The sequence below is a fragment of the Zootoca vivipara genome, chromosome 2 (genome assembly GCF_965207765.1).
Source record: "Zootoca vivipara chromosome 2, rZooViv2.hap1.1, whole genome shotgun sequence".
Taxonomy (NCBI): Eukaryota; Metazoa; Chordata; class Lepidosauria; order Squamata; family Lacertidae; genus Zootoca; species Zootoca vivipara.
In genome coordinates, this window is record NC_142584.1 from 119793504 (window position 1) to 119820031 (window position 26528).

General features: G+C 44.7%; 2 protein-coding genes across 4 annotated transcripts; both read left to right on the forward strand.

Annotated features, from left to right (window-relative positions):
• The first annotated feature begins 1809 nt into the window (after positions 1-1809).
• Positions 1810-13200, forward strand: LOC132591786 (vomeronasal type-2 receptor 26-like). The gene is made up of 6 exons (XM_088662564.1): positions 1810-2081; positions 3495-3786; positions 6983-7270; positions 8868-9095; positions 10234-10360; positions 12302-13200. The coding sequence occupies exons 1-6, from the start codon at positions 1810-1812 to the stop codon at positions 13198-13200; spliced, it is 2106 nt and encodes a 701-aa protein (XP_088518690.1).
• Positions 13201-17085: 3885 nt separating this feature from the next.
• Positions 17086-25926, forward strand: LOC118081262 (uncharacterized). Of its 3 annotated transcripts, XM_035107662.3 has the most exons (5): positions 17133-17257; positions 17995-18026; positions 20101-20187; positions 21037-21161; positions 21631-25926. In XM_035107662.3, the coding sequence occupies exons 4-5, from the start codon at positions 21110-21112 to the stop codon at positions 23145-23147; spliced, it is 1569 nt and encodes a 522-aa protein (XP_034963553.3). In that variant the 5' UTR covers positions 17133-17257; positions 17995-18026; positions 20101-20187; positions 21037-21109; the 3' UTR covers positions 23148-25926. The 3 variants fall into 3 exon arrangements, with proteins under 3 accessions (XP_034963556.3, XP_034963553.3, XP_088520176.1); XM_035107665.3 differs by lacking the exon at positions 20101-20187 and having other exon boundaries at positions 17086-17257; XM_088664050.1 differs by lacking the exon at positions 20101-20187 and having other exon boundaries at positions 17182-17257; positions 21634-25926.
• Positions 25927-26528: the final 602 nt, after the last annotated feature.

Genomic DNA, 26528 nt, shown 5'->3' on the forward strand with positions numbered 1-26528 from the left:
TCCTATAGGCACAGCAGGCTCGAGTCTATGAACATAGAAATCATCCATGCTGCCTCTTTCTTTGTTGTTATAGCCTGTCACAGTCAATCCCTGCCCCCTCCAAGGCCACAAAACAGACTGAAATCCTAAGCCCAGCCTGTTGCTCTGCTCATCAGCCCGTCATGAGCGGAACAGCCTCACACTCCTCTGCTGTCTGGCACAGAGTAACTTTTTTTGATAATTCCCCATTGTCTTCTTTTGTTCTAGATGATGGTTCTTTTCCACAGGGGGTTTTCTAGTCAGGAAAAACTGATTTAACCTGCATTTTTACACTGCTACACACAACATCTGGCACTCAATGTTTAGAATGTTTAATGTTTAGAAACGATGGGTGCCTTGCAGTCACAGAATCTGGCACCCAAAACCTATAACAATGTATATGGTTTCATTCTTGTGTGGACTTTTGGATGTTCTCTAAGGCTAGAGCTGTGACTGAAACACATTCCACATTGTGAGCATTTGTATGGTTTTTCTCCAGTGCCTTTTATCCAGCCAGAGCGCAGTTCCGGTATAATAATAATAATAATAATAATAATAATAATAATAATAATTTATTTATGCCCCACCCATCTGGCTGGGTTTCCCCAGCCACTCTGGGCGGCTCCCAACAGAATATTAAAAACACGATAAAACATCAAACATTAAAAATGTCCCTAAACAGTGCTGCCTTCAGTTGTCTTCTGAAAGTCAGGTAGCTATTTATTTCCTTGACATCTGATGGGAGGGCATTCCACAGGGTGGGTGCCACCACCGAGAGGACCCTCTACCTCGTTCCCTGTAACCTCACTTCTCACAGTGAGGGAACCACCAGAAGGCCCTTGGAGCTGGACCTCAGTGTCCGGGCAAAATGATGGGGGTGGTATACTTCAGGTATACTGAGCCGAGGCCATTTAGGGTTTTAAAGGTCCGCACCAACACTCTGAATTGTGCTTGGAAATGTACTGGGAGCCAATGTATGTCTTTCAGGAAAACTTCATGGTGAGTTCCAGCCCCTCTTTTTCTTGAAAAAAGCACTGGTGACATCATTAGGTAATGCTCTTCCCACACTGTATGGCTTCTCCCCTGTATGGATTCTCTGATGTAAATTAAGGACCCGCCATACTCCTTCAAACAGCTTGCCTGGGCACCTGCTCTGCTTACTCATTCACCTGGCCATCGATTGGCAGCCACAAAATGAATTGCAGTGTGACAACTGCTTTACATTCTTTGTATAGAGCAGGCATCCCCAAACTGCGGCCCTCCAGATGTTTTGGCCTACAACTCCCATGATCCCTAGCTAACAGGACCCGTGGTCAGGGAAGATGGGAATTGTAGTCCAAAACATCTGGAGGGCCAAAGTTTGGGGATGCCTGGTATAGAGGAAGGGGGGAGGAAATTTTCGTCCTAGCAATTCCAAAGATGTTTCTCGTGGAAAGCTTGTCAAGGCCACCTGCCCTCCCTCTTTGCCCCAAGTGAGTTCCAAAAAACATGTTTTTCTCCAGTTCTGAACATTTCCCTTCACCCAAGCAGATGGACCAGAGGGCTGGGTGATTCTTCTATCTTATAGTTATTAAAATTACAGTGATTCACACCATTCTTCTTACCAAAACTCCTGGGATTTCCCCAATGACTGAAAACACCATAATTAAGAGCAATGAGGCAAGTTATTGCACTAAGCCTGAAGGAGGAATGGTTTCAGAAATATACCCTTTACCACTGGTATTTGGAGCCGGTAGGGACAAGTGGGCAAGGTTTACTACTGGTACTTTTCAATAGCAGGACTCGATCTGTATGAGTAAAATTATTGCTGTCAGAAGGGAGGCAACTGTTGCAGGCAGACTCAGAATAACATTGCTTCTCCTGCTGCTGCTCCTGCTGCCAATACCCCAGGCAGTTTGTGGGATGCTGAAGGCAAAATGCCCATTGAATTTGATCAGGGATCAAAGCGACCCATGGAATTATTACAGGCCAGGAGACTACCTCATCGGGGGCATCATATGTCCAAAAGGTGCTGTAATTAAACCATACATTTTCTCCGGGCCCCCCTTAACGAGGATTTCTGAGTAAGAAACTATACGCTGCTTGATATTATTATTATTATTATTATTATTTAAAGATTTTATAATATTACATAGTAAACTAATAATCAAAAGGAAATACTTTTGAGGGGTGATATGATAGCCATGTTCAAATAAATAAAAGGATGTCATATAGAGGAGGGGGAAAGGTTGTTTTCTGCTGCTCCAGAGAAGCGGACATGGAGCAATGGATTCAAACTTCAAGAAAGAAGATTCCACCTAAACATTAGGAAGAACTTCCTGACAGTAAGAGCTGTTCGGCAGTGGAATTTGCTACCAAGGAGTGTGGTGGAGTCTCCTTCTTTGGAGGTCTTTAAGCAGAGGCTTGACAGGCATATGTCAAGAATGCTTTGATGGTGTTTCCTGCTTGGCAGGGGCTTGGACTGGATGGCCCTTGTGGTCTCTTCCAACTCTATGATTCTATGATTCTACTTTCAAAAGTTATTTGTTTGTCATTACATAGTGTTGCTTTTCAATGCAATGTTCTTTACCTAACACAATGTAGAGTACTACCTTATAATACAAAAAATAAATATTACTATATTATATCACTCCACCTAGTTTGTTATCCTTTATATTTCATCACATAAACACGAGAAAATACATGCACTCCCGACATAAAGGAACAAACATAAAGAAAAGAAAAAAACTTGTATATTCCCACGTATTTCAAGATCATACTGTATATAACCACAGTTTAGACTTCCTCTTTCTCCTCCCACAAAGCTTCTTAATAGAAGGGGAGCAGATGTTCCTGAGTGAGCACTGAGTTGCAGCTTTTCTATAGAAAGTAGGATAAAATCCACTGCGCAAAGGATTATCTCTGCATTGTGAAAAACCCTGTCCTCTGAGGTCCCACAGCCATCCGCATTGGTTTGATTTCACAGCCAGGTTTCAACTTGGATATTATCTGAACTGTTTAGAAACTGTTAATCCTAGTGGTAGTTCTTACTTGTGTTTTAAAATTGTTGAGAGCAAAGGTACAATGCAGCCCAGTAAGTTACCTAAACCATTGGGGGTTTGTAGGCAGAAAGACAATCTAATTCTTCCCTCGCCAATACCTTCTTAAGTAACTCCATGAAGATTACTTTCTCTCAGGTTTTCCTTCCTTCTTCCTTCTCCAGCCAGTGTTGAATCTTCATTTTGGACCTTTCATCATGATGGCTGCAGGCAAGCATACACTCATAATGTTCCTTTTTTTTATTTCAACCAGCAGTCTTGCCAAACTACTTACTTCAGCACTGTGCAGCAATATACAGGTATATACCAAAGTCCAACATGAATTAAATCGACTGTTGTTGATGATGTTTTTTTTATTTGCTGTTTTGTAATTGGAAATATTGCCTGAATTAAGTGTCATTTTGATCTCAGGGTGAACTATAAATATTTGTATTGCAGGTTTGAATTCAGAAGGTACTGGCATATGTTGTCCTTCTTCTTCACCATTCAGAAGATCAATCAGGATTCTAGGATTTTGCCCAACATCACCCTGGGCTACAACATCTATGAGAACTATTGTGATAGCAGAATCACTTCCGATGTCATGCTAGACCTGCTGGCTGGTGGGGAAATCAATATTCCAAACTACAATTGCGGAAAACGGAACAACCTGTTGGCAGTTCTTGAACATGCTAATTCTGACATCTTCAGCCAGATTTCAACCATGTCGGGCATCTACAAAATCCCACAGGTATGATGGATTGGGAGAAAAAACAACTGTGTATAATTCTGCAGATCCTTTGGTGACTTGCAAAATTTATTTTGCCAAAGTTTATGTTCCTTTTTGTTCTCCTATTTGGAGCAAGACTTCCATTTTTCCGAAGGAAACTTTACCTGTAACAGCTCCCCTGAATCTGTCTATTACATTGCCATTATTTGGTAATTAACAACATTTAAGAATTGGCTGGATCAGGCCAATCTAATTCAGCATCCTACTCTCACATTTGCCAACCCAATGTCCCAATGGGAAGCTCACAAGCAGAACTTGGCGGCTAACCGATTGAGGTTGAATCCTGACAAGACAGAATTACTGTTTGTGGGAGATAGGAGGCGGGCAGGTGTGGAGGACTCCCTGGTCCTGAATGGGGTAACTGTGCCCCTGAAGGACCAGGTGCGCAGCCTGGGAGTCATTTTGGACTCACAGCTGTCCATGGAGGTGCAGGTCAATTCTGTGTCCAGGGCGGCTGTCTACCAGCTCCATCTGGTACGCAGGCTGATACCCTACCTGCCCGCAGACCGTCTCGCCAAAGTGGTGCATGCTCTGGTTATCTCCCGCTTGGACTACTGCAATGTGCTCTATGTGGGGCTACCTTTGAAGGTGACCCGTAAACTGCAATTAATCAAGAATGCGGCAGCTAGACTAGTGACTGGGAGTGGCCGCCGAGACTACATAACACCAGTCCTGTAAGACCTACATTGGCTCCCAGTACGTTTCCGAGCACAATTCAAAGTGTTGGTATTGACCTTTAAAGCCCTAAACGGCCTCGGTCCTGTATACCTGAAGGAGCGTCTCCACCCCCATCATTCAGCCCGGACACTGAGGTCCAGCACCGAGGACCTTCTGCCACTTCCCTCATTGCGAGAAGTGAGGTTACAGGAAACCAGACAGAGGGCCTTCTCGGTAGTGGCACGCGCCCTGTGGAACACCCTCCCAGCAGATGTCAAGGCAATAAACAACTATTTTACATTTAGAAGACAACTGAAGGCGGCCCTGTTTAGGGAAGTTTTTAATGTTTGATGCTGTACTGTTTTTAATATTCAGTTGGAAGCCGCCCAGAGTGGCTGGGGAAACCCAGCCAGACAGGCGGGGTATAAATAATAAGTTGTTGTTGTTGTTGTTGTTGTTGTTGTTGTTGTTGTTGTTGTTGTTGTTGTTATAACTTGACACTCAACAACACTCTCCAGACTTGTGACTCACCGCAACTGATATTCAGTGCACAGTGCCTTGAGCAGTGGAGGCAGAACATTGCCTTTTAAAACCATCCAAGTTAAACTATGCACTCTGTGAAGAAGTACCTTCTTTGATCTGTCCTGAATATTCCAACATTTATGTGTCTCTCCTTTTCTTTGCCTCTTCTCCAAACTAAAAGGTCCCTTTCTTCATAGAGGAGCTGCTTCACCCTCTCAAGCAGCTGTGGCAGCTCCAGGGGGCTGAGGTGTCTCCTCAATATCTTTTGGCAGGGCCTCCAGCCCCCACAATGTTGAGGGGGCCTTCATGCTGACAATCACTGTCAGAGACATGGCAGGGCACGGTGTCTTGGTCCAGCGTGTCCCTTTGGGGGTCAGCAGGGCGCCTTCCAGGAAGGAGCGCTGGCAATCTCAAAATGTGCTCAGGTGCCTCGGTGGACCACGTGGAGGAGGGGCAGGAGGCGACCGCACCAAGGTGGTCTCAGCCTTGTGGTGGCAGCTGCAAATGAAAGTAAGGCAGCGGGTGCTGGGCAATGGGTGGGGGGTGGCAGGTTGAGTTGGCCTGGTTGGACTGGGCATACACATCGTGAGCCACACATGTGACACAGAATCATAGAATCATAGAGTTGGAAGAGACCACAAGGGCCATCCAGTCCAACCCCCTGCCAAGCAGGAAACACCATCAAAGCATTCCTGACATATGCCTATCAAGCCTCCGCTTAAAGACCTCCAAAGAAGGAGACTCCACCACACCCCTTGGTAGCAAATTCCACTGCCGAACAGCTCTTACTGTCAGGAAGTTCTTCCTAATGTTTAGGTGGAATCTTCTTTCTTGTAGTTTGAATCCATTGCTCCGTGTCCGCTTCTCTGGAGCAGCAGAAAACAATCTTTCTCCCTCCTCCATATGACATCCTTTCATATATTTGAACATGGCTATCATATCACCCCGTAACCTTCTCTTCTCCAGGCTAAACATACCCAGCTCCCTAAGCCGACAGATGGCTGTCGAGCCTCCGCTTAAAGACCTCCAAAGAAGGAGACTCCACCACACTCCTTGGTAGCAAATTCCACTGCCGAACAGCTCTTACTGTCAGGAAGTTCTTCCTAATGTTTAGGTGGAATCTTCTTTCTTGTAGTTTGAATCCATTGCTCCGTGTCTGCTTCTCTGGGCATCATGCATGTGTGACGTCGTGCCCCCCTCCCCCAGGTTAGGCACCACTCAACACCTGTGTGGAGTATGAAGGTGTGAAGGCTATCCTTGCCTCTTTCTTTCTCCTAGATATATGTAAGACTGTGCTGCTAAACAACCCTGACTGAAGCATCTCCATTCACCACTTGCTTTTGATTAAAGATCACCATTCAGTCCTATGGGGGAAAGTAAAGCACTGTGTTGGGGATGTGGTTGTTTTAATGCTGGGCACAGCATCTTGAGTAGACTGGCACTCACTGACAAGCACCTCACAGAGTCCCCTTGGAGGCTGTTGATACATGTTAGTAACTCCAGGTTAGCAAGTATTTGATCATTGTCCTGGAAACATATCATCCATCTTTTTTCCCGTTCTTCACTAGGTCAAAGTAGCTGTTTTATTACAGAAAATTTTCAGAAACAGACTGGAAAGAGAAGTTGCTGAATTGCAACTCATTAGCAAGCTTAAAACCATGGAGCCACCTGGAATGAACAAAGACATAGGATTCTTATCTCATTATACATGATCAAGCTTTCCTTAGCACCTCAGCCCTTGCTCCCCCCCCGCAAGACCAATTGCAGTCATTAACAGTCATCAACAGGTTTACCACTCCTATCAGCCCATCACCCATTCCCATCACTCCCACCCCCCACCCTCTGAATATACATAAGGGTCTGGTGGCTTCTGTTTCAGTGTATCTGATGAAATATGCATGCACACGAAAGCTCATACCAAAATAAAAACTTAGTAGGTCTTTAAGGTGCTACTGAAGGAACTTTTTTATTTCACTAGGTCAGTTACGGCTTTCTTCTTCATTATAAAACTCGGTTCCCTTTTGTCTACCGGATGGTCCCAAAAGAAGAGGCGCAGTGCTTGGGGATTGTCCAACTGCTCCTGCACTTCCAGTGGACATGGGTTGGTCTCGTCGCTCCAGACACTGACAATGGAGAGAGGTTCATGAGCGCCTTGAAACCTCTGCTGATCCACAATGGAATCTGTGTTGCCATTTCAAAGAGAGTCCTCAAGACGACGCCGTACGGCGAGTTACTCAAAAGAGAATCACGTGACGTGTGGAGACAAGTTAGCGTACTTGTTTACTATGCAGACTCTCAACACGAATTTGATCTGATTGCAATTTTGCAAACCCGACTTGAAACAATACATGCTGGGACAAAGCTCTGGATCACAACCACTTTTTGGGACATCAACCTGTACTCGTTTGTTGATTTCCGTTACCTCTGTGGTTCCTTGTCCTTTGTAATGAAGACCCCCGTAAGGATGAAATATGACTACTATAATCCATTCTCCAGGCACTCCTGTCTTCCACTGCCTCCCGCAGTTTGCTCAAACTCATGTTCGTAGCTTCGAGAACACTGTCCAACCATCTCGTCCTCTGTCGTCCCCTTCTCCTTGTGCCCTCAATCTTTCCCAACATCAGGGTCTTTTCCAGGGAGTCTTCTCTTCTCATGAGGTGGCCAAAGTATTGGAGCCTCAGCTTCACGATCTGTCCTTCCAGTGAGCACTCAGGGCTGATTTCCTTCAGAATGGATAGGTTTGATCTTCTTGCAGCCCATGGGACTCTCAAGAGTCTCCTCCAGCACCATAATTCAAAAGCATCAATTCTTTGGCGATCAGCCTTCTTTATGGTCTAGCTCTCACTTCCAGACATCACTACTGGGGAAACCATAGCTTTAACTATATGGACCTTTGTTGACAAGGTGATGTCTCTGCATAGCCAGCCTTAAAATGCTGAAGAGAAGAAGGTTGCTAAGCTGTGATAGCAGAGAACAGCAGCAACCATGATCAGCCACTATGGCTACAGTACTATATGCAGTACTACAGGGGAATAAGCTTACTGAATTCAGTGAGGGTTACTTCTAATAGAAATATATAGGAGTCCAGGTGAGTTGTGCGCTAGTCCCAATATGAAGCATCCTGCTGTGAGGGCTGAAGGCCGCTCCCTGCAAGGCCTTTTCCCACCTGGCCTAGAGAGCAGCTCTGCTTTAGACTCCTGGGAGGCCAGAGGGACATTGCCCTGCTGCGAGTCCTGAAGGAGCCCAGACTCAATGAAACAAACTCTGGGGTCGGGGCAAATGTCAAAAATGCTTTTAAATGTTTTAAAATAGTTTTTAATTTGTGGCATTTAAAATTTTTGTTTTTGTTCTGTTGGGGGTAGGATAAACGTTTAGATGGGGCTGGGGATTAGTTTAATTTTAGTATAATTGTAAAAATAATATTTTTAGCAGGGGCAATTAGAGTAAGATCCATTATGTGATAAACTTTCTAACATTCCTCAGGTTTTCCTTTTTCTTTAAATCGGGCATCCCCAAACTGCGGCCCTCCAGATGTTTTGGCCTACAACTCCCATGATCCCTAGCTAACAGGACCAGTGGTTGGGGAAGATGGGAATTGTAGTCCAAAACATCTGGAGGGACGAAGTTTGGGGATGCCTGCTTTAAATCAAAAGAAAGCCTATTGGCTCACATGTTTTATCTGTGGCTAAAGCTAACTATTTAGCTCTATTTCCAGTATATTTCATCTTACTGCTACGCTAGTGGCTAATGCAAATAAAGCTTCTAGCTAGCTAGCTAACCATGGCTAGTATCTGTCGATAGCATTGTTCTATGTGAATTCGTCTTACCTACCACACATGCTGCTGTTTCTTCTGTCATTTCAGCTTCACTCTTTCTTAAGAGAAGTCCAGGTGGCGAATATCTCCACTGATGGGCAATGTTTGGATGAGGGTCGGGAGCTGCCAGCCAGCTTTGACATCATCAATTGGGTGCAGTTTCCCAATAAGTCTCGTGGCAGAGTGAAGATTGGAAGTGTGGAGGGATGCACATCCTCAGACCTAAAATTCACCATTAACCCAGATGCTATTTCATGGCCCGGGAGTTTTAAGAAGGTTGGGGGGGATGTGCGACTTTTTATTGTCTGTGACATGTGCCAAGCTCAAATAATTTGAGCATGCTGGGACGCAATGTAAACACATACAGCAGGGATGAGGAACCAGATGTTGTAGGACTCAAACGCTCAACGGCCCTTGCCAGTACAGTCATGGCCTGGGATAAATGGGAGCTGTAGCCCAGCAAGATCTAAAGGGCTGGCAGGTTCTCCAGGTTCTCCAGGGCTGCAGTGTAGAAAGGAACCTTCCCATAGCAGCACCAGCCAATGAGTGTTTAACTTCCCCAACCTGCCCTGTTTGGGGGGATTAAGGGCAGGTTCTGTCATGGCTGACCCAGAACATTTTGTTGCCTGAGAAAGACATTGCCCAAAGATGGAAAACAACAGAAATTCCAACACTCGAGGAGTGAAGGGTTAAAAGGATGGAGTACTCAGAGTTAGCTAGAATGACAGGAAGGATAAGGGAACAAAAGGACCAGAAGTTCCAAAAAGATTGGAGTAAGTTTGTGGAATACCTAAAGGAGTACTGTAAGACTATAAAGACGCTAACAGGATTGACATAAAACCTACAACAGAAACAATATAGATATACAGTGGTACCTCGGTTTATGAACACAGTTGGTTCCAGAAGTCTGTTCATAAACTGAAGCGAACTTTCCCATTGAAAGTAATGGAAAGTGAATTAATCCGTTCCAGATAGGTCCGTGGCATTCGTAAACCGAAAATTCGTAAACCGAGGTGTCATAAACCGAGGTTCCACTGTATTCAAAATATGGTAATGTAATTAAGAAGATGAAAGAGATATGGATGAAGAAAGCGTGATATATATGATGATAACTTAGAAAACCGAAGTGGTAAAAGGAGGAAGTTGTGTTCGGCAGAACAATAGAATGTATATAGTAAACAGTAATAGAAATGTAATAGAGGAATTGTTTTATTGGCGATCGTTTTTCTTTTCTGTATATTGTAATTTTGTGTTTGAGAAAACAATAAAAATTTATTTTTTAAAAAAAGAAGAAGAGAAAGACATTGCCCAGCAAGGTTTTCGCAGTGTCTGAAGCTCAAATCTCTGAATGTATACCACCAAGCGCAAATACTCCTAATTCTTTTTCTTTGATGCTCCATCTCTTTCTGGACAGACCGTGCCTCGTTCCAGGTGCACCGAGAGCTGTCACGTTGGATATGCCAAAGAGACTCAGGAAGGAAAGCCGGTTTGTTGCTATGCTTGCACTCCATGTGCAGAAGGGACCATCTCTACTCAGGAAGGTATTCCATTTGTTCTGTTTGCGAAACACAAAACGAACAAAAAACCCTGTAAGCCTGACGTTAAAGGGGGAGGGGGGAAATACCATGGCAGTGAATGGGATGGCCTTGCCAGGGAGCCTCAGCTGCAGCTAGCTGTGATGTCATTCCAGCATCAGGCGAACAAATCTTTAGCTGGTTTCAGGTAGGTAGCCGTGTTGGTCTGGCACAGTCAAACAAATTTTTTTTAAAAAAAAATCCTTCCAGTAGCACCTTAGAGACCAACTAAGTTTGTCATAGGTATGAGCTTTCGTGTGCATGCACACTTCTTCAGATACACTGAAACAGAAGTCACCAGACCCTTATATATAGTCAGAGGGTGGGGAGGGGTATTACTCAGAAGGGTGGTGGGAATGGGTGATTGGCTGATAGGAGTGGTAAACCTGTTGATGACTGTTAACGACTGCAATTGGTCTTGCAGGAAAAAGCAAGGGCTGAGGTGCTAAAGAAAGCTTTATCATGTATAATGAGATAAGAATCCTATGTCTTTGTTCATTCCAGGTGGCTTCATGGTTTTAAGCTTGGTAATGAGTTGCAATTCAGCAACTTCTCTTTCCAATCTGTTTCTGAAATTTTTCTGTAATAAAACAGCTACTTTGAGATCTTGTACAGAATGTCCTGGGAGATTGAAGTGTTCTCCTCCTGGTTTCTCTGTCTTGTGATTCCTGATGTCAGATTTATGTCCATATATCCTTTGGCGTAGGGTTTGGCCTGTGTGTCCAATATAGAGAGCTGAAGGGCACCGTTGGCATTTGATGGCATACACAATGTTAGAAGATGAGCAATTAAATACTGTAGTCCTGAGATGGTATGTCTGATGTTGTTGGGGCCAGTGATGGTGTTGTCCTGCTGTATGTGGCAGCAAAGCTGGCATCAGCCAATCACCCATTCCCACCACCCTTCTGAGTAATACACCTCCCCACCCTCTGACTATACATAAGGGTCTGGTGACTTCTGTTTCAGTGTATCTGAAGAAGTGTGCATGCACACAAAAGCTCATACCTATGACAAACTTAGTTGGTTTGAATCCCTGTGACGGGGTGAGCTCCCGTTGCTTGGTCCCAGCTCCTGCCAACCTAGCAGTTCGAAAGCACGTCAAAATGCAAGTAGATAAATAGGAACCGCTACAGCGGGAAGGTAAATGGCGTTTCCATGTGCTACTCTGGTTCGCCAGAAGCGGCTTTGTCATGCTGGCCACATGACCTGGAAGCTATACGCCGGCTCCCTCGGCCAATAATGCGATATGAGCGCGCAGCCCCAGAGTCGGTCACGACTGGACCTAATGGTCAGGGGTCCCTTTACCTTTTTAAGGTGCTACTGAAAGGATTTTTTTATATTAAATCTTTAGCTGCTCAACCAGTTCAGTGCATTGTCTGGTTTAATGACCTGCTCTCTAGAATGCAGGTGCACTGTGCTTGGTTCTGAGATTTTTTTACATTTAAAATGTTATTATTTCAGCTTATACCATGCCCTGGTAGTTTTAATGATGGCCATGCTGTTATCAATGTTTCTCTCCACTCTGCTGAATGTTGATGCTGTTATACTGTGTTTTGTTTATTTGTGGTTTTCATATATCCGTCCCCTTTCCCTGGGGTGTGTGTGTTGTGGACCAGCATCCGGGACCCCCAGTGACCCGGCTTGGAGCCGGAGGGATGCCGCCCACGTCATGGGGATTCCCAGCCGCAGGTTATTCCCTTCCTAGCCTATAAAGAGCATTTGGGAATACTCACAACTTCCTTTGCCCTTTTCTTATCCTTAACCACTGCACCTCTCTCCTTCCCAACAATACAGTGTTCTTTCCTGATCTCTCCCAGATTGCAGACATTCCCCACAATTGTGACAACATTCCGACTGCTGTAGGTGTATTAATGCTATAAGGATATTGAAGTCTCTTTCTCTATGCAGATGCCAAGGAATGCACCAAATGTCCAGAAGATCAGCATCCAAACAAGGAGCAAGATCAATGTGTCCCCAAAATATTCACTTTCCTATCCTATGCAGAATGTTTGGGGAGCCTCCTATCTTCCTTTGCCCTCTTCTTATCCTTAACCACTGGCCTTGTGTTTGGAATATTTATTAAATACAAGGAAACTCCCATAGTCAAAGCCAACAACCGGGACCTCTCCTACATTCTCCTCTTCTCCCTCCTGCTCTGCTTTCTGTCCTCTTTCCTCTTCATCGGCCGGCCAAGGAAAGTCACCTGTCTTCTCCGACAAATGGTCTTCAGCATCATCTTCTCATCTGCCATCTCTTCTGTGTTGGCAAAAACCATCACGGTGGTGTTGGCCTTCTTGGCCACCAAGCCAGGGAACAGGCTGAGGAAATGGCTGGGGAAGACTCTGGCCAACTCCATTGTCATTTCCTGTTCCACTGTCCAAGTTGTCATCTGCATCACCTGGCTAGGACTTTCTCCCCCATTCCCGGACTCTGACATGAGCTCCCTAGCTGGAGAGATCATCTTGCAATGCAATGAAGGCTCTGTTGCCATGTTTTACACTGCTCTCGGCTACATGGGCTTCCTGGCTGCCATCTGCTTCACAGGGGCTTTCCTAGCCAGGAAATTGCCTGGGGCTTTTAATGAAGCCAAGCTGATCACCTTCAGCATGCTGGTCTTCTGCAGTGTTTGGGTGTCCTTTGTTCCCACCTACCTGAGCACCAAGGGGAAATACATGGTAGCCGTTCAGGTCTTCTCCATCTTGGCCTCCAGTGCTGGGCTTCTGGGCTGCATCTTCATGCCCAAGTGCTACATTATTATACTGAGGCCAGATCTGAACATGAAGGAGCATCTGACGACAAAACACTAAACATTGCATTTAATTCTTAGCACTACAGATATTTTTTAATTCCCCACCAAAATCTGGACTGGAACTACAGCTTTTATTAGGGATTTAGAAAGAATCCCTATTTCTCAAAAGGCTCCAAAAGGAATAATAATAATAATAATAATAATAATATATACATAAGGGGTGCTATGGTCCATGGGGTCACGAAGAGTCAGACACGACTAAACGACTAAACAACTAAACAACAACAATATACATAAGGACAAAGAAAATGGGCAAAAAAATTGAAAGGCACGAATACAGGATGGGTGACACCTGGCTTGAGAGCAGTACATGTGAAAAGGATCTAGGAGTCTTGGTAGACCACAAACTTGACATGAGTCAGCAGTGTGATGCAGCAGCTAAAAAAGCCAATGCAATTCTGGGCTGCATCAATAGGAGTATAGCATCTAGATCTAGGGAAGTAATAGTACCACTGTATTCTGCTCTGGTCAGACCTCACCTGGAGTACTGTGTCCAGTTCTGGGCACCACAGTTCAAGAAGGATACTGACAAGCTGGAACGTGTCCAGAAGAGGGCAACCAAAATGGACAAAGGCCTGGAAAGGATGCCTTATGAGGAATGGCTTAGGGAGCTGGGTATGTTTAGCCTGGAGAAGAGAAGGTTAAGGGGTGATATGATAGCCATGTTCAAATAGATGGAAGGATGTCATATGGAGGAGGGAGAAAGATTGCTTTCTGCTGCTCCAGAGAAGCAGACATGGAGCAATGGATTCAAACTTCAAGAAAGAAAATTCCACCTAAACATTAGGAAGAACTTCCTGACAGTAAGAGCTGTTCGGCAGTGGAATTTGCTACCAAGGAGTGTGGTGGAGTCTCTTTCTTTGGAGGTCTAAGCAGAGGCTTGACAGCCATATGTCAAGAATGCTTTGATGGTGTTTCCTGCTTGGCAGGGGGTTGGACTGGATGGCCCTTGTGGTCTCTTCCAACTCTATGATTCTACGGTATGATTCTATGAGAAATAGATTCATTCCAACCAATGACTTCCATGCCTCCTTTCTCTGACCAACTCCTAACTGTAAAGGTATAGGTAAAGGTAAAGATCACCCCGTTGCAGGGATTCGAACCGCCGACCTTCTGATCAGCAAGCCCTAGACTCTGTGGTTTAACCCACAGCGCCACCTGGGTCCCTGCAGGGCTTAGTTCTCAGTAAAACTGCAAAGGACTGGGTTGAAGATTTGAAATATACTCGAAGCCGAGAGTGAATTTCATGCTCTTTATTCGGCTTGTAGTAGCAACAGAAGAAGAAGAGAAGAATTGCTTTGTCCGCCAAAATGTCTGCTAATAATAATAATAGTAGTAGTACAGTAGTAATAATAATAATAATAATAATAATAATAATAATAATAATATTTATACCCCGCCCATCTGACTGGGTTCCCCCAGCCACTCTGGGCGGCTTCCAACAAGATACTAAAATACAGAAATCCATCAAACATTAAAAGCTTCCTTAAACATTATTATATACATTATTTACACAATGGGACTTGCGTGATTGGCTACTTCAGGGCTGCCCCTGTAGGCCAATCAGGTTGTGGATTCACTTCTGCCAGCAGCCTGATTGGCTGCTCCTGCAGGCCAATCAGGTTGCTGACTCGCTTCACCCAGGAGCCTGATTGGCTGCTCCTGCAGGCCAATCAGGTTGCTGACTTACTTCCACCTGGAGCTGGATTGGATGGCTCCTGCGAACCAATCAGACTGCTGCATTCTGGATCATATTGTTATAGGATTCAGCTCAGTACATAACAAGATTCCTCCACAGCTTCTGCAACTTCCTCATATGCGCAAGACCTACCCAGAAGAGTTGTTGTGACCCTTAGTCCTGGTTCCCAGGACCAAACCTTGTTTCTGCTATTAAAGAGTTGTTAACAGCAGCAGCTATGGTCCATGGGGTCACAAAGAGTCGGACACGACTAAACGACTAAACAACAACAACAGCTACTGCTACAGCTGCTACTACATTATTATTATTATTATTATTATTATTATTATTATTATTATTATTATTTTAACATATTCCATATTGTTTGTGGAATGATGCTGGCAAATGAAGCTGTTCCAGAATTGCCAGCAATTAAGGGGTCAAGAACCACAAAATCGTAGGTTGGCTCCGATTGGCTGTGATTCCTCTTCTCTGCAGGTGGGAGGAGGAAAGCTCTGTGGGTCCCTTTCTCCTCCCTCCTCTCCCCCTCCCTCCCCACCACTCCTCAGTTTGCAAGGCAAGGACACACAGGGAGAGACACTTCAGGATATCTTCCACATTTTTCCTCTGAGATGCAAATCTACCTCTGTCTGCATTTCATGCTGCATTGAAGGACACGGGTTTCCTGCAAGTAAGCAACATTTCTATGCTTGCAGGAAGTCTAGACCATAGCTGTCAAGTTCTCCCCTTTTTTAAGGGAAATTCCCTTATGCTGAATAGGGTTCCTCACGAGAAATGGGAAAACTTGACAGCTATGTTCTGGGCTAGTCGTTTGTGAAAAGGGATGAGGAGGATAGTGCCCAGAAAGGATTCCTAATCTAAACTAAACAAAATAAATAAAAAAATTCTTCCAGCAGCACCTTAGAGACCAACTAAGTTTGTCATTGAAATGACAAACTTAGTTGGTTTCTAAGGTGCTACTGAAAGAAGAAAAAAAAATTTTTGTTTCGACTACGTCAGACCAACACGGCTACCTACTTGTAATCTAGACTAAACAGTCTATTCCCCGTTGTTGTTGTTTAGTCGTTTAGTCGTGTCCAACTCATCATGACCCCATGGACCAGAGCACACCAGGCACTCCTGTCTTCCACCGCCTCCCGCAGTTTGGTCAAACTCATGTTGGTAGCCACTGTCCAACCATCTCGTCCTCTGTCGTCCCCTTCTCCTTGAGCCCTCCATCTTTCCCAACATCAGGGTCTTTTCCAGGGAGTCTTCTCTTCTCATGAGGTGGCCAAAGTATTGGAGCCTCAGCTTCACAATCTGTCCTTCCAGTGAGCACTTAGGGCTGATTTCCTTCAGAATGGATAGGTTTGATCCTTGATTCCCCACTGTAGAGCTGTGCAAATTGTTCTAGGTCAGTATTGGTGCTGACCTTTAAAGCCCTAAACGGCCTCGGTCCAGTATACCTGAAGGAGCGTCTCCACCCCCATCGTTCTGCCTGGACACTGAGGTCCAGCGCCGAGGGCCTTCTCGCGGTTCCCTCGCTACAAGAAGCCAAGTTACAGGGAACCAGGCAGAGGGCCTTCTTGGTAGTGGCACCCGCCCTGTGGAACGCCCTCCCACCAGATGTCAAAAAGAAAAATAATTACAAGACCTTTACAAGGCAACTCAAGGCAGCCCTGTTTAGGGAAGCTTTTAATGTTTGATGGATTTCTGTATTTTAATATTTTGTTGGAAGCTGCCCAGAGTGGCTGGGGGAACCCGGCCAGATGGGCGGGGTATAAATAAATAAATTGTTGTTGTTGTTGTTGTTGTTGTTGTTACAGGTAGGTAGCCGTGTTGGTCTGAGTCGAAACAAAATAAAAAAATTCCTTCAGTAGCACCTTAAAGACCAACTAATTTTTTATTTTGGTATGAGCTTTCGTGTGCATGCACACTTCATCAGATACCAGATGATGATGATGATGATTATTATTATTATTATTATTATATTTTCCCAGAGGAGTCTCAAGGATTTGCATGGAAGTTTCCGTTATTCCAACGCCTGCCTCGTTCTTGGCTACGTGAAGAGGGGGGAAAGTTCTCTCCACGTCAATTGCAATCCCGATCCTCAAGCCGGTTCGGCCAACGCCTCCATTCATTTCGTGTCCCCTGCTGCCACCGCAGAGAGGCGCTGGCCTTTGGATGCTTTTTTGAGAACTGCCCACCCGAAATATCCCTCTTTCTTGTGGCGTCACCTCCGCTTCCCATCCATCCGACGGAGGGAGGCGCTGCTCCGAAGACCCTAGTAGCTGGGGGGCGGGAGAGGGGGGGGGCTTTGCATTCGGAAATCGGAATAGCGAGCAAGGAGAAGCGGATGGGCAGAAAGACCAAATAGGTAAAAATGCCGCGTGAAGTGAGAGAGGTGAGGGGGGGGATCGGGAGGGAAAGCGCGAAGAGAACAACCCCCCCCCAAAAGGGGCCTTTCCTGGGACCCATCGGCAGGATCGTACATGCGATCCGGCTGCGAAGTTGGGGACCTGCAGGGTTTGCTTGGAAGTCTCCCCCCCCCCAACATGTTTCTTGCAGGAACTGAAATGCGATGCCCACCAAAGGACCCCTGGACCTTTGTCCGCAGACATTTTTCTTTTTAAAATCCTCCATACACTGCCAGTTTCAGCTGCCTCAAATGAAAGCTTTTAGCAAACTAGAACGGATAACGGCGTGGTGGGATTTAATACAGTGTACTCTGGGCATGTGCAGAGTTTGCAGCTCTTTCTATAAACCAGAGGCAGGGAAGCAGCGGCCAAAGAACCGCCTTGCAGAAAAGGGGCCTCGTGGGCTGAGGTGCAGGATCCCTGAGCATCCAGTATAGGAAGAACTGAATAGGGATGAACTGCCCCCCCTCAATCCTAAAGGAGATGGGGGCACCCCCCACCCGCACTCGACCCAGGCGACTCCCATGCAAGTCCTGGGGAAATCCTCAGTGCAGGTTCCCATCTGAGCACAGGGAGGGGCTGCTCTTCCCCACCATAGCTCTATGGGTCTGACGTTTCTGGGCAGGTGGGGGGGGGAGCTTTAGAAAGGGGGGGTATCGCTGGATTAACTCCTCCCACCCTGCTCTTTCCATTTCAGGAAAAGACTTCGGAAGGCGAGAGGAGAAAGAGGTAAAAATGCAGCGATGGGGAAGGGAGGGGGTGGAATGGGGAGGGGGGGAGAAAAGGACAAAGAGCCCTCCATATCTCCCCACGCCAAAAAACCGACCTTACTGGGCCCCGGATCTATGCAATCCAGCTGCGAAGTGGGGACCCAATACCTGCAGGGCTTGCATGGCAGGATGAATCCCCTCCCCCACAAGAGATCACACACCCACCCACGCACAATAACACTATAGGATATTCAAAAGGTAAAGGACCCCTGGATGGTTTGTTGTTGTTTAGTCGTGTCCGACTCTTCGTGACCCCATGGACCAGAGCATGCCAGGCACTCCTGTCTTCCACTGCCTCCCGCAGTTTGGTCAGACTCATGTTGGTGGCTTTGAGAACACTGTCCAACCATCTCGTCCTCTGTCGTCCCCTTCTCCTTGTGCCCTCCATCTCTCCCAACATCAGGGTCTTTTCCAGGGATTCTTCTCTTCTCATGAGGTGGCCAAAGTATTGGAGCCTCAGCTTCATGATCTGTCCTTCCAGGGAGCACTCAGGGCTGGTTTCCTTAAGAATGGATAGGTTTGATCTTCTTGCAGTCCATGGGACTCTCAAGAGTCTCCTCCAGCACCATAATTCAAAAGCATCAATTCTTCGGCGATCAGCCTTCTTTATGGTCCAGCTCTCACTTCCATACATCACTACTGGGAAAACCATAGCTTTAACTATACGGACCTGTGTTGGCAAGGTAATGTCTCTGCTTAGATGTTGTCTAGGTTTGTCATTGCTTTTCTCCCAAGAAGCAGGTGTCTTTTAATTTCGTGACTGCTGTCACCATCTGCAGTGATCAAGGAGCCCAAGAAAGTAAAATCTCTCACTGCCTCCATTTCTTCCCCTTCTATTTGCCAGGAGGTGATGGGACCAGTGGCCACGATCTTGGTTTTTTTGATGTTGAGCTTCAGACCATATTTTGCGCTCTCCTCTTTCACCCTCATTAAAAGGTTCTTTAATTCCTCCTCACTTTCTGCCATCAAGGTTGTGTCATCTGCATATCTGAGGTTGTTGATATTTCTTCCGGCAATCCTCCGGCTTGGGATTCAGCTAGTCCAGCCTTTCGCATGATGAATTCTGCATATAAGTTAAATAAGCAGGGAGACAATATACAACCTTGTTGTGCTCCTTTCCCAAAATGTGTTGGGGGGGAGTCCTATTTCTCTTCATTAGCAGAAACAAGGACTGCTCCAGGGAGCCAGGAATAGTCAGCACAGCAACACTTCTCAGTAGTTGTAGAAGAATCTGCAGCCCAGCCCTTTGTGGTTCTACTGAGAACCACAAGAGCCAACTCCTAGGGTCTGATCAGGCTGTGCCAGTAAAATATGAAGTTTAATGGGCATTGCCATTCAAATACAGTGTGTGCACCACATCATATGATCAATTATGCCAGGCAGTGATTGCCTGGGCCCTCCCAATATTTTATTCAAGTTGCCCCCCCCCCATGCTAAGAAGTAAACCAGATCAGATCAAGGTGCTTTGGGAAGAAACTGATTTTCTGGATCCATTTCAATTTGGTTTTAGGCCCTGTTTTGGTACAGAAACTGCTTTGGTCTCCCTGTATGATGACGTCTGTTGAGAGAGAGACAAGGGAAACATGTCCTTGTTAATTCTTCTTGACCTCTTAGCGGCTTTTGATATCACCAACCATGTTGTCCTTCTGGAGCCGCAATATCCCAAAGACCGCCTCTCTCAATATGAACCTACCCAGACCCTGAGATCATCATCTGAGGCCCTCCTTTGTGTGCCTCCTCCTCAAGAGGGCTGGAGGGTGGCAAGATGGGAACGGGCTTTCTCCACAGTGGCTCCCCGTCTGTGGAATGCTCTCTGAAGTTTTTATTGCCCCAATGAGTGTTTTATGGCTCATTCGGGGTTTCTCACCAGGTCCGGCACGCTTCCAGCTCAGCGCGTTCTCGGCAATAAATCACAAAGTTCCTTCTCCTCTGGCTTGCGCAACGAAAAACTTGTGGAGCCTCTCGGGAGTAGCTCTGAATAAAACTCACGAAGTACAGCTTCTTAATACTAAACTAAAAAGCTTTATTTACAGCGAAAATAAACAGCACCGGGAGAGACAGCGGACATTGCTTCTCTTCCCAGCAAAACTGAAACCAACTGCTACGCAAAGAACATTCCCGTATGTAACCTTAGTTGCTACTCCTCATGTTCTCCCCAGGGAAGTTCGCCTGGCACCGTCATTATACGGCTTTAGCCGCCAGGCAAAAACTTTCCTTTTTAACCAGGCCTTTAGTTGATTTGATTGACATCCTACGCCCTTTTAAAATCTGGGTTGTTGTTTTTTTTTTGTGTTTTTTGCAGGGGTTATTGGGTTGTTGTTCTTATTTTGATTATCTATTTTGTGGTTTTATATTCTGATTTTGTTCTGTGATATGCCCTGAGACCTCCAGGTATAGGGCAGCATATAAATTCAATAAATAAATAATCTCTGGGGAGTTCAGAGGGGACGCAGACTCTGATCAGGCTCCATAGCAGGGTAGATTTAGGAAGGAAGGAAGGAAGGAAGGAAGGAAGGAAGGAAGGAAGGAAGGAAGGAAGGAAGGAAGGAAGGAAGGAAGGAAGGGGGTGGCAGGGAGGTGAAGGAGGGAAGACTTCAAAACTGGGAAGAGGAGAATGTTTGGCAGTAAATTGTTATAAATTCTTCAGCAGCATTTCCAATTGAACAAAGCTGTGTTATATTGAGCCAGGCCCTTTGGTGATTGTACCTCGGAGCTTCTGCGTGTAGGCAGGTGCTCTGTCCAAGTAAGCTACAGCCCCTTCCTCTATGGGGTTCAGGGAAATTGTAGGACAGGAAAGGAAAGGTTTTTTTTATAATGCTGTGAAGAAGATCCTCTTTCAGGCATGTCTCCACATTCCTTGCAAGGTGGCGTTCAGGAGGAAGGTACCCCTCTTCTACCAAGGAAGCTGCGGGTGGGAGAAGGAAAATCCCTGCGAGGGCTCTGAGGCTCCCTTTGTTTCTTTCTCCCAGGAATCTCCATCTTGTTTAGGCACTGGGCTGCTCATGAAGGATTCAAGAGGCTGATCCTGCAGTCCTATCAAGGATGGAAGGGGAAACCTCTGAGTGTTTTCTCCCAGGGACCTCCGAGACATCTGGTGAGTTTGAGGGGAGGGGAGAAGAGGACATGGATGAATGGATGGATGTTGGAAGTGGGGAACCTCCCTGGGAATAGGAAAAGTAGGAGAGGAGAGAAAAGGCAGGAGGTTCTTGACAGGAAGAAGAATTTAGGTTTTACATGGTTTTTGTACTGCATGATTCATTGATAGTGACAAATGTTGTTCTTTCTAGATAATGACAATAATTTATTGAATTTTCTTTACTTCCCATCATAAGATCACAGGGTGGGTTATACAATGTAGTGAATAATTTACAAGACAATATACAATCTTTCAGCATCAAAGGATAACAAACCTTTGTAACTTCCCAATTTAGTTTGGAAGGTCAAACTGAAATCTAGCAGATGTTAAAGTAAGATAAAGTGTGGATTGGGCTTTGTGTATGTTTAAGTTTCTTTCTTCTGTTCCTTGAAACTCTGAAAGGATTTTCTTTCCACTCCCTTTGCAGCAGGTGGAGGAGATGACAGACAGAACTCAGCAGGACCACCTGCAATTTCACCAGTAATAACAACAAAAGCGTTGGAATGTGCAAGGAGCTTCATGGATCCTGGAGAGCTTGGAAATCAACTACAAATGCTTAGAACACACCATCAATCTCACATTGGAGAAAAACCATTCAAATGTATGGAGTGTGGAAAGAGCTACTGTAAACGTAAAAGCCTTAAGACACACCAGCATATTCACACAGGGAAAAAACCTTTTAAATGTATGGAGTGTGGAAAGAGCTACTGTGAACGTAAAAGCCTAAAGACACACCAGCGAATTCACACAGGGGAAAAACCTTTTAAATGTATGGAGTGTGGAAAGAGCTTCGCTGATAGGGGATACCTCAGAAGACATGTAGCAGCTCACAGAGGGGAGAAACCCTTTAAATGCATGGAATGTGGAAAGAGATTTAGTGTTTATAGTCGACTTAAAAGACATCTATCTACTCACTCAAAGGAAAAACCATTTGAATGTACGGAGTGTGGAAAGAGCTTCGCTGATAGGGGATACCTCAGAAGACATATGGTAAATCACAAAGTGGGGAGACAATATAAATGTATGGAGTGTGGAAAGAGCTACATCCATAATGTATCCCTTAAGGTACATCAACAAACACACACAGGAGAAAGACCATTTGAATGCATGGAGTGTGGAAAGAGCTTTAGTTTTAAAAATGGCCTTAAAAGACACCTATCTACTCACTCAATGGAAAAACCATTTGAATGTATGGAGTGTGGAAAGAGCTTCACTAATAGGGCTGCCCTCAGAAAACATATGGTAATTCACACAGAGAGGAAACAATATAAATGTATGGAGTGTGGAAAGAGCTTCCTTCAGAATGTATCCCTCAGGACACATCAATACACACACACAGGAGAAAGACCATATAAATGTTTGGTTTGTGGAAAGAGCTTTTCCTTAAATTCCACCCTTACAACCCATCAACGAATCCACACAGGAGAAAGACCATATAAATGTATGGAGTGTGGAAAGAGCTTCCGTAAAATAGCTCATATGAGAAGACATCAACAAATTCACACGGGAGAAAAACCATATAAATGTATGGAATGTGGAAGGAGTTTCAGGCGCGGCTCAGAACTTACTTCGCATCATCAAACACACACAGGAGAAAAACCATACGAATGTATGGAATGTGGAAGGAGTTTCAGTAGCGGCCCACAACTTACTTCGCATCATCGAACACACACGGGAGAAAAACCATATAAATGTATGGAGTGTGGAATGAGTTTCCGTTACGGTTCTCAACTTACTTCGCATCATCAAACACATACAGGAGGAAACCCATATGAGGAACCATTTAAATGTATGGAGTGTGGAAAGAGCTTTTCTTTTACTCATGCCCTTAAAAGACATCAACAAATTCACACAAGAGAAAAACCATATCAATGTATACAGTGTGGAAAGACCTTCCGTCGTAGAGATAATCTTCGAATACATCAACAGATTCATACAAAGTAAAGACCATTCCAATGTATTGAGTGTGGAAAGAGTTATAGTTACAATGAAACCCTTAGAATACATCAACAAACTCACACAATGGAAAAACCAATATATTGTACGGTGTGGAAAGTCTCTCTCTCTCTCTCTCTCTCTCTCTCTCTCTCTCTCTCTCTCTCTCTCTCTCTGTGTGTGTGTGTGTGTGTGTGTGTGGTTTTTCAAAATAAAAATTTAAAATCAGATATCCAGCATACAACATAAAGTCAAGATTCAAAGGAATTTCCTGGGCTTCCCTCCTCCCCTTTGTTGTAAATAATTTCCTCCTGCGTCTTTTATAATAATCTAAATCTTTTACATCTCTATTATGTCCAAAGTGCACCATTAAACTACAAGTTTATTCCAATCCTAGTAACGATTTTAGCTTTTTACAATGGTTTTTAATATAGCTTGTAAATTTCCCCCATTCCTTATTAAAGTTTAGTCTTCCTGATTTCTAATTCTTCTGGTCATTTTTGCTACTTCAGCATAATCCATCAATTTAATCTGCCATTCTTCTCTGGTCGGGACTTCATTTTCTTTCCATCTCTGGGCCAATAACATTCGTGCAACTGTGGTAGCATACATAGGTGCTTTTTTTTTCTTTGAAATTTCGGCACCTAGGATTCCTAAAAGAAAGGCTTCAGGGTTTTTAGAAAAAGTTATTTAAAACATTTTTTGATTCACTATATATCATTTCCCAAAATTCTTTTACTACCTTACATGTCCACCACATATGATAAAAGGTGCCTTCTTTTCCTTACATTTCCAACATACATTGGACCCTTTTTTATATATTGTTCCTGATTTACTGGGAGTTAAATACCAATGATACATCATTTTCATAAAGTTTTCTTTCAACGTATAACATGCTATTAAGTCCCCCCCCCCAATACTTCATACACTGATTTTCTTACAGCATGATTTAAGAAAGCTCTATGTACTTTAACCTTCTCATACCACAAATATGCATGCGAACCAAACCGTATCTATTGTCATGACCAGGCACCCCCAAACTTCGGCCCTCCAGATGTTTTGGACTACAATTCCCATCATCCCTGACCACTGGTCCTGTTAGCTAGGGATCATGGGAGTTGTAGGCCAAAACATCTGGAGGGCCACAGTTTGGGGGTGCCTGGTCATGACCATCATAATATAATCCTAAATTTGGCAGGGAAAATCCGCCTCTGTCTTTAGAATCTATCAGCAATTTATGTTTTATTCTTGGCTTCTTCCCTTGCCAGATAAATCTAGTACTGTAATATCTTTTTGCCATTGTTTGAAGTGTCCTGCATCACTTCAAATCAAGGGTATTGCTTATAATTTCTGACCGCCAGATATCTATATCTATAGATATAAATGTTCAAGGTGAGTGTTTGTTGGCGAGAGCCTTTCACCATAACTGTAGGACCGAATTGCATCAAATTAGGACAAAGCATACCTTGCCCATAAGGGAGCGATCTGGCATAATTTCTTTCCCCAAAACACATCTTTCACACCTAAAATAATGATTAAACACAAAAAAGTGGCACACAAATTAGACGTCACCAGCAAAAGCTCCGAAGACTCCAGCAGCATCCAATAGAAAGGCAGATCGCCCACTGCTGCCTCCAAAGCCGTGCCACCAGATGACATCACAAAATTCCACAGCAACCAACTGAAAAACAGGCCTTTTGCAGCAACAAGGCCCAACATTGCCAAGTGGAGGTAGGGGCCTGCCTGGTGGGGATGGGGGGGCGCGAATAGGGGGCAAGGATGCCGAACTCGCGCTCAGCCCTGCTGCTTTGGGGTGAACCGCGAGGTAGGGCTCAGAATCAGGAAGTTCCTTCAAAGGAAGCCGCGAGGGAGGGAAACGGAGCCCTCCTTCAAGGCTTTGAAGCAGCGAAGCTGGACAGGACTGTCTCCTGAGGAGCGGTCTTGAAGCCTTGAAGGAGGGCTCCATTTCTCTCCCTCGCGGCTTGTTTTGGAGCAGCGGGGCTGCGCAGGAGACACTTAGCTCCTGCCTAGCCCCACTGCTTTGGGGCGAGCGGCGAGGGAGGGGTCCGTCTGGACCGCTTTCCCTCCCCCTGCCCCACAGTGAGCCGGGGAGAAGGGAGACACTGCCGCCCCTGCGAGAGGTGGTGACAGGATCAGCGCCCCGAAAGCGCTCCTTTCGGGGCACTCATCCCGTCGCCGCCTCTCGCAAAAGCAGGCTTCCTCTCCCTTCCTTCCTTCCTTCCTTCCTTCCTTCCTTCCTTCCTTCCTTCCTTCTCTCTCTTCCCCCTCCCTCCCCACCCTGCACTATTATTCTGTGGTAGCAGGACTGCCACTGCTTTGGAACATGTAGCAGAGATCATGGTTACAAGGAACAGGTTGGATGTGAAATGTTTTTATGATATATGGTTTATTTTCTCATATATACAACCTGAGCCTATGCTGAAGGAACTCATAGCATTAATACCCCAATAGGGTCATGCTTTTCCCATAGCCACAGCCTTGGATCCCAGCAGAAATCAGGCATGGCTCTGTCTCTCAGCTGCCCAGCCTGCTTCCTCCTCCTAGCTTCTAGCTCACACACACAACTCTGACTTTTGTCTTTCTTTCTTTCTTTTTTATATAATAATCTTTAATTTACATATCCAATAACCAATATCAAAATTACATTTCACATACATCACATTTTCTTTAGCTTTGTTTATACATAAAGCAAAAATTCCCAAAATTCAAAAAAAATGATAAAAAAGAAATTCCAAAAAGGGGGAAAGAGAAGAGAAAAAAAAGAAAAGAAAGAGCAATGAACATAGGACTAATATTGATACAAATATTAAAATATGACTTCCACCCTGCCTTCATTCGCCTTTTTAAAGTCTTGCTTTAGACTTGAGCAGTTTAACTTTCTTTATGCTTGAAATCATAGATCCACTGTTATTGTTATCTTCACAATCATGCAAAATTCTATTTTCATGCTTATGTCATTCCAACTCACATGCTCCATAAATTTGTCTAATTGTTTTGTTATACATTGAATTTGTATTACCAATAAAGAAGTTTAAACTTTAATTATGAGGTTATGTTCATTCTGATGGTTTATGTTTCTACCATCCTGTCCATATATTTCACAAATGTTCCCCGTTCTCTCTCAACACGTTTCATTGTCTTGCTGTCTTATTTTTGATGTTAATCTAGCTATCCCCATGTATTCCACCATCTTCTTATGCCAGTCATCTATTGTTGGAATTTGGTCTTGTTTCCAAACCTGAGCTAAGGTTATTCTTGCACCTGTTGTTGCATCTTAGAATCTTTTTTATTTCGTTGTATATATTCTCCCAATAACGCTTTACCTTTTCACAGTGCCACCACATAGGTTTGGATGTGAAATGGATGCAG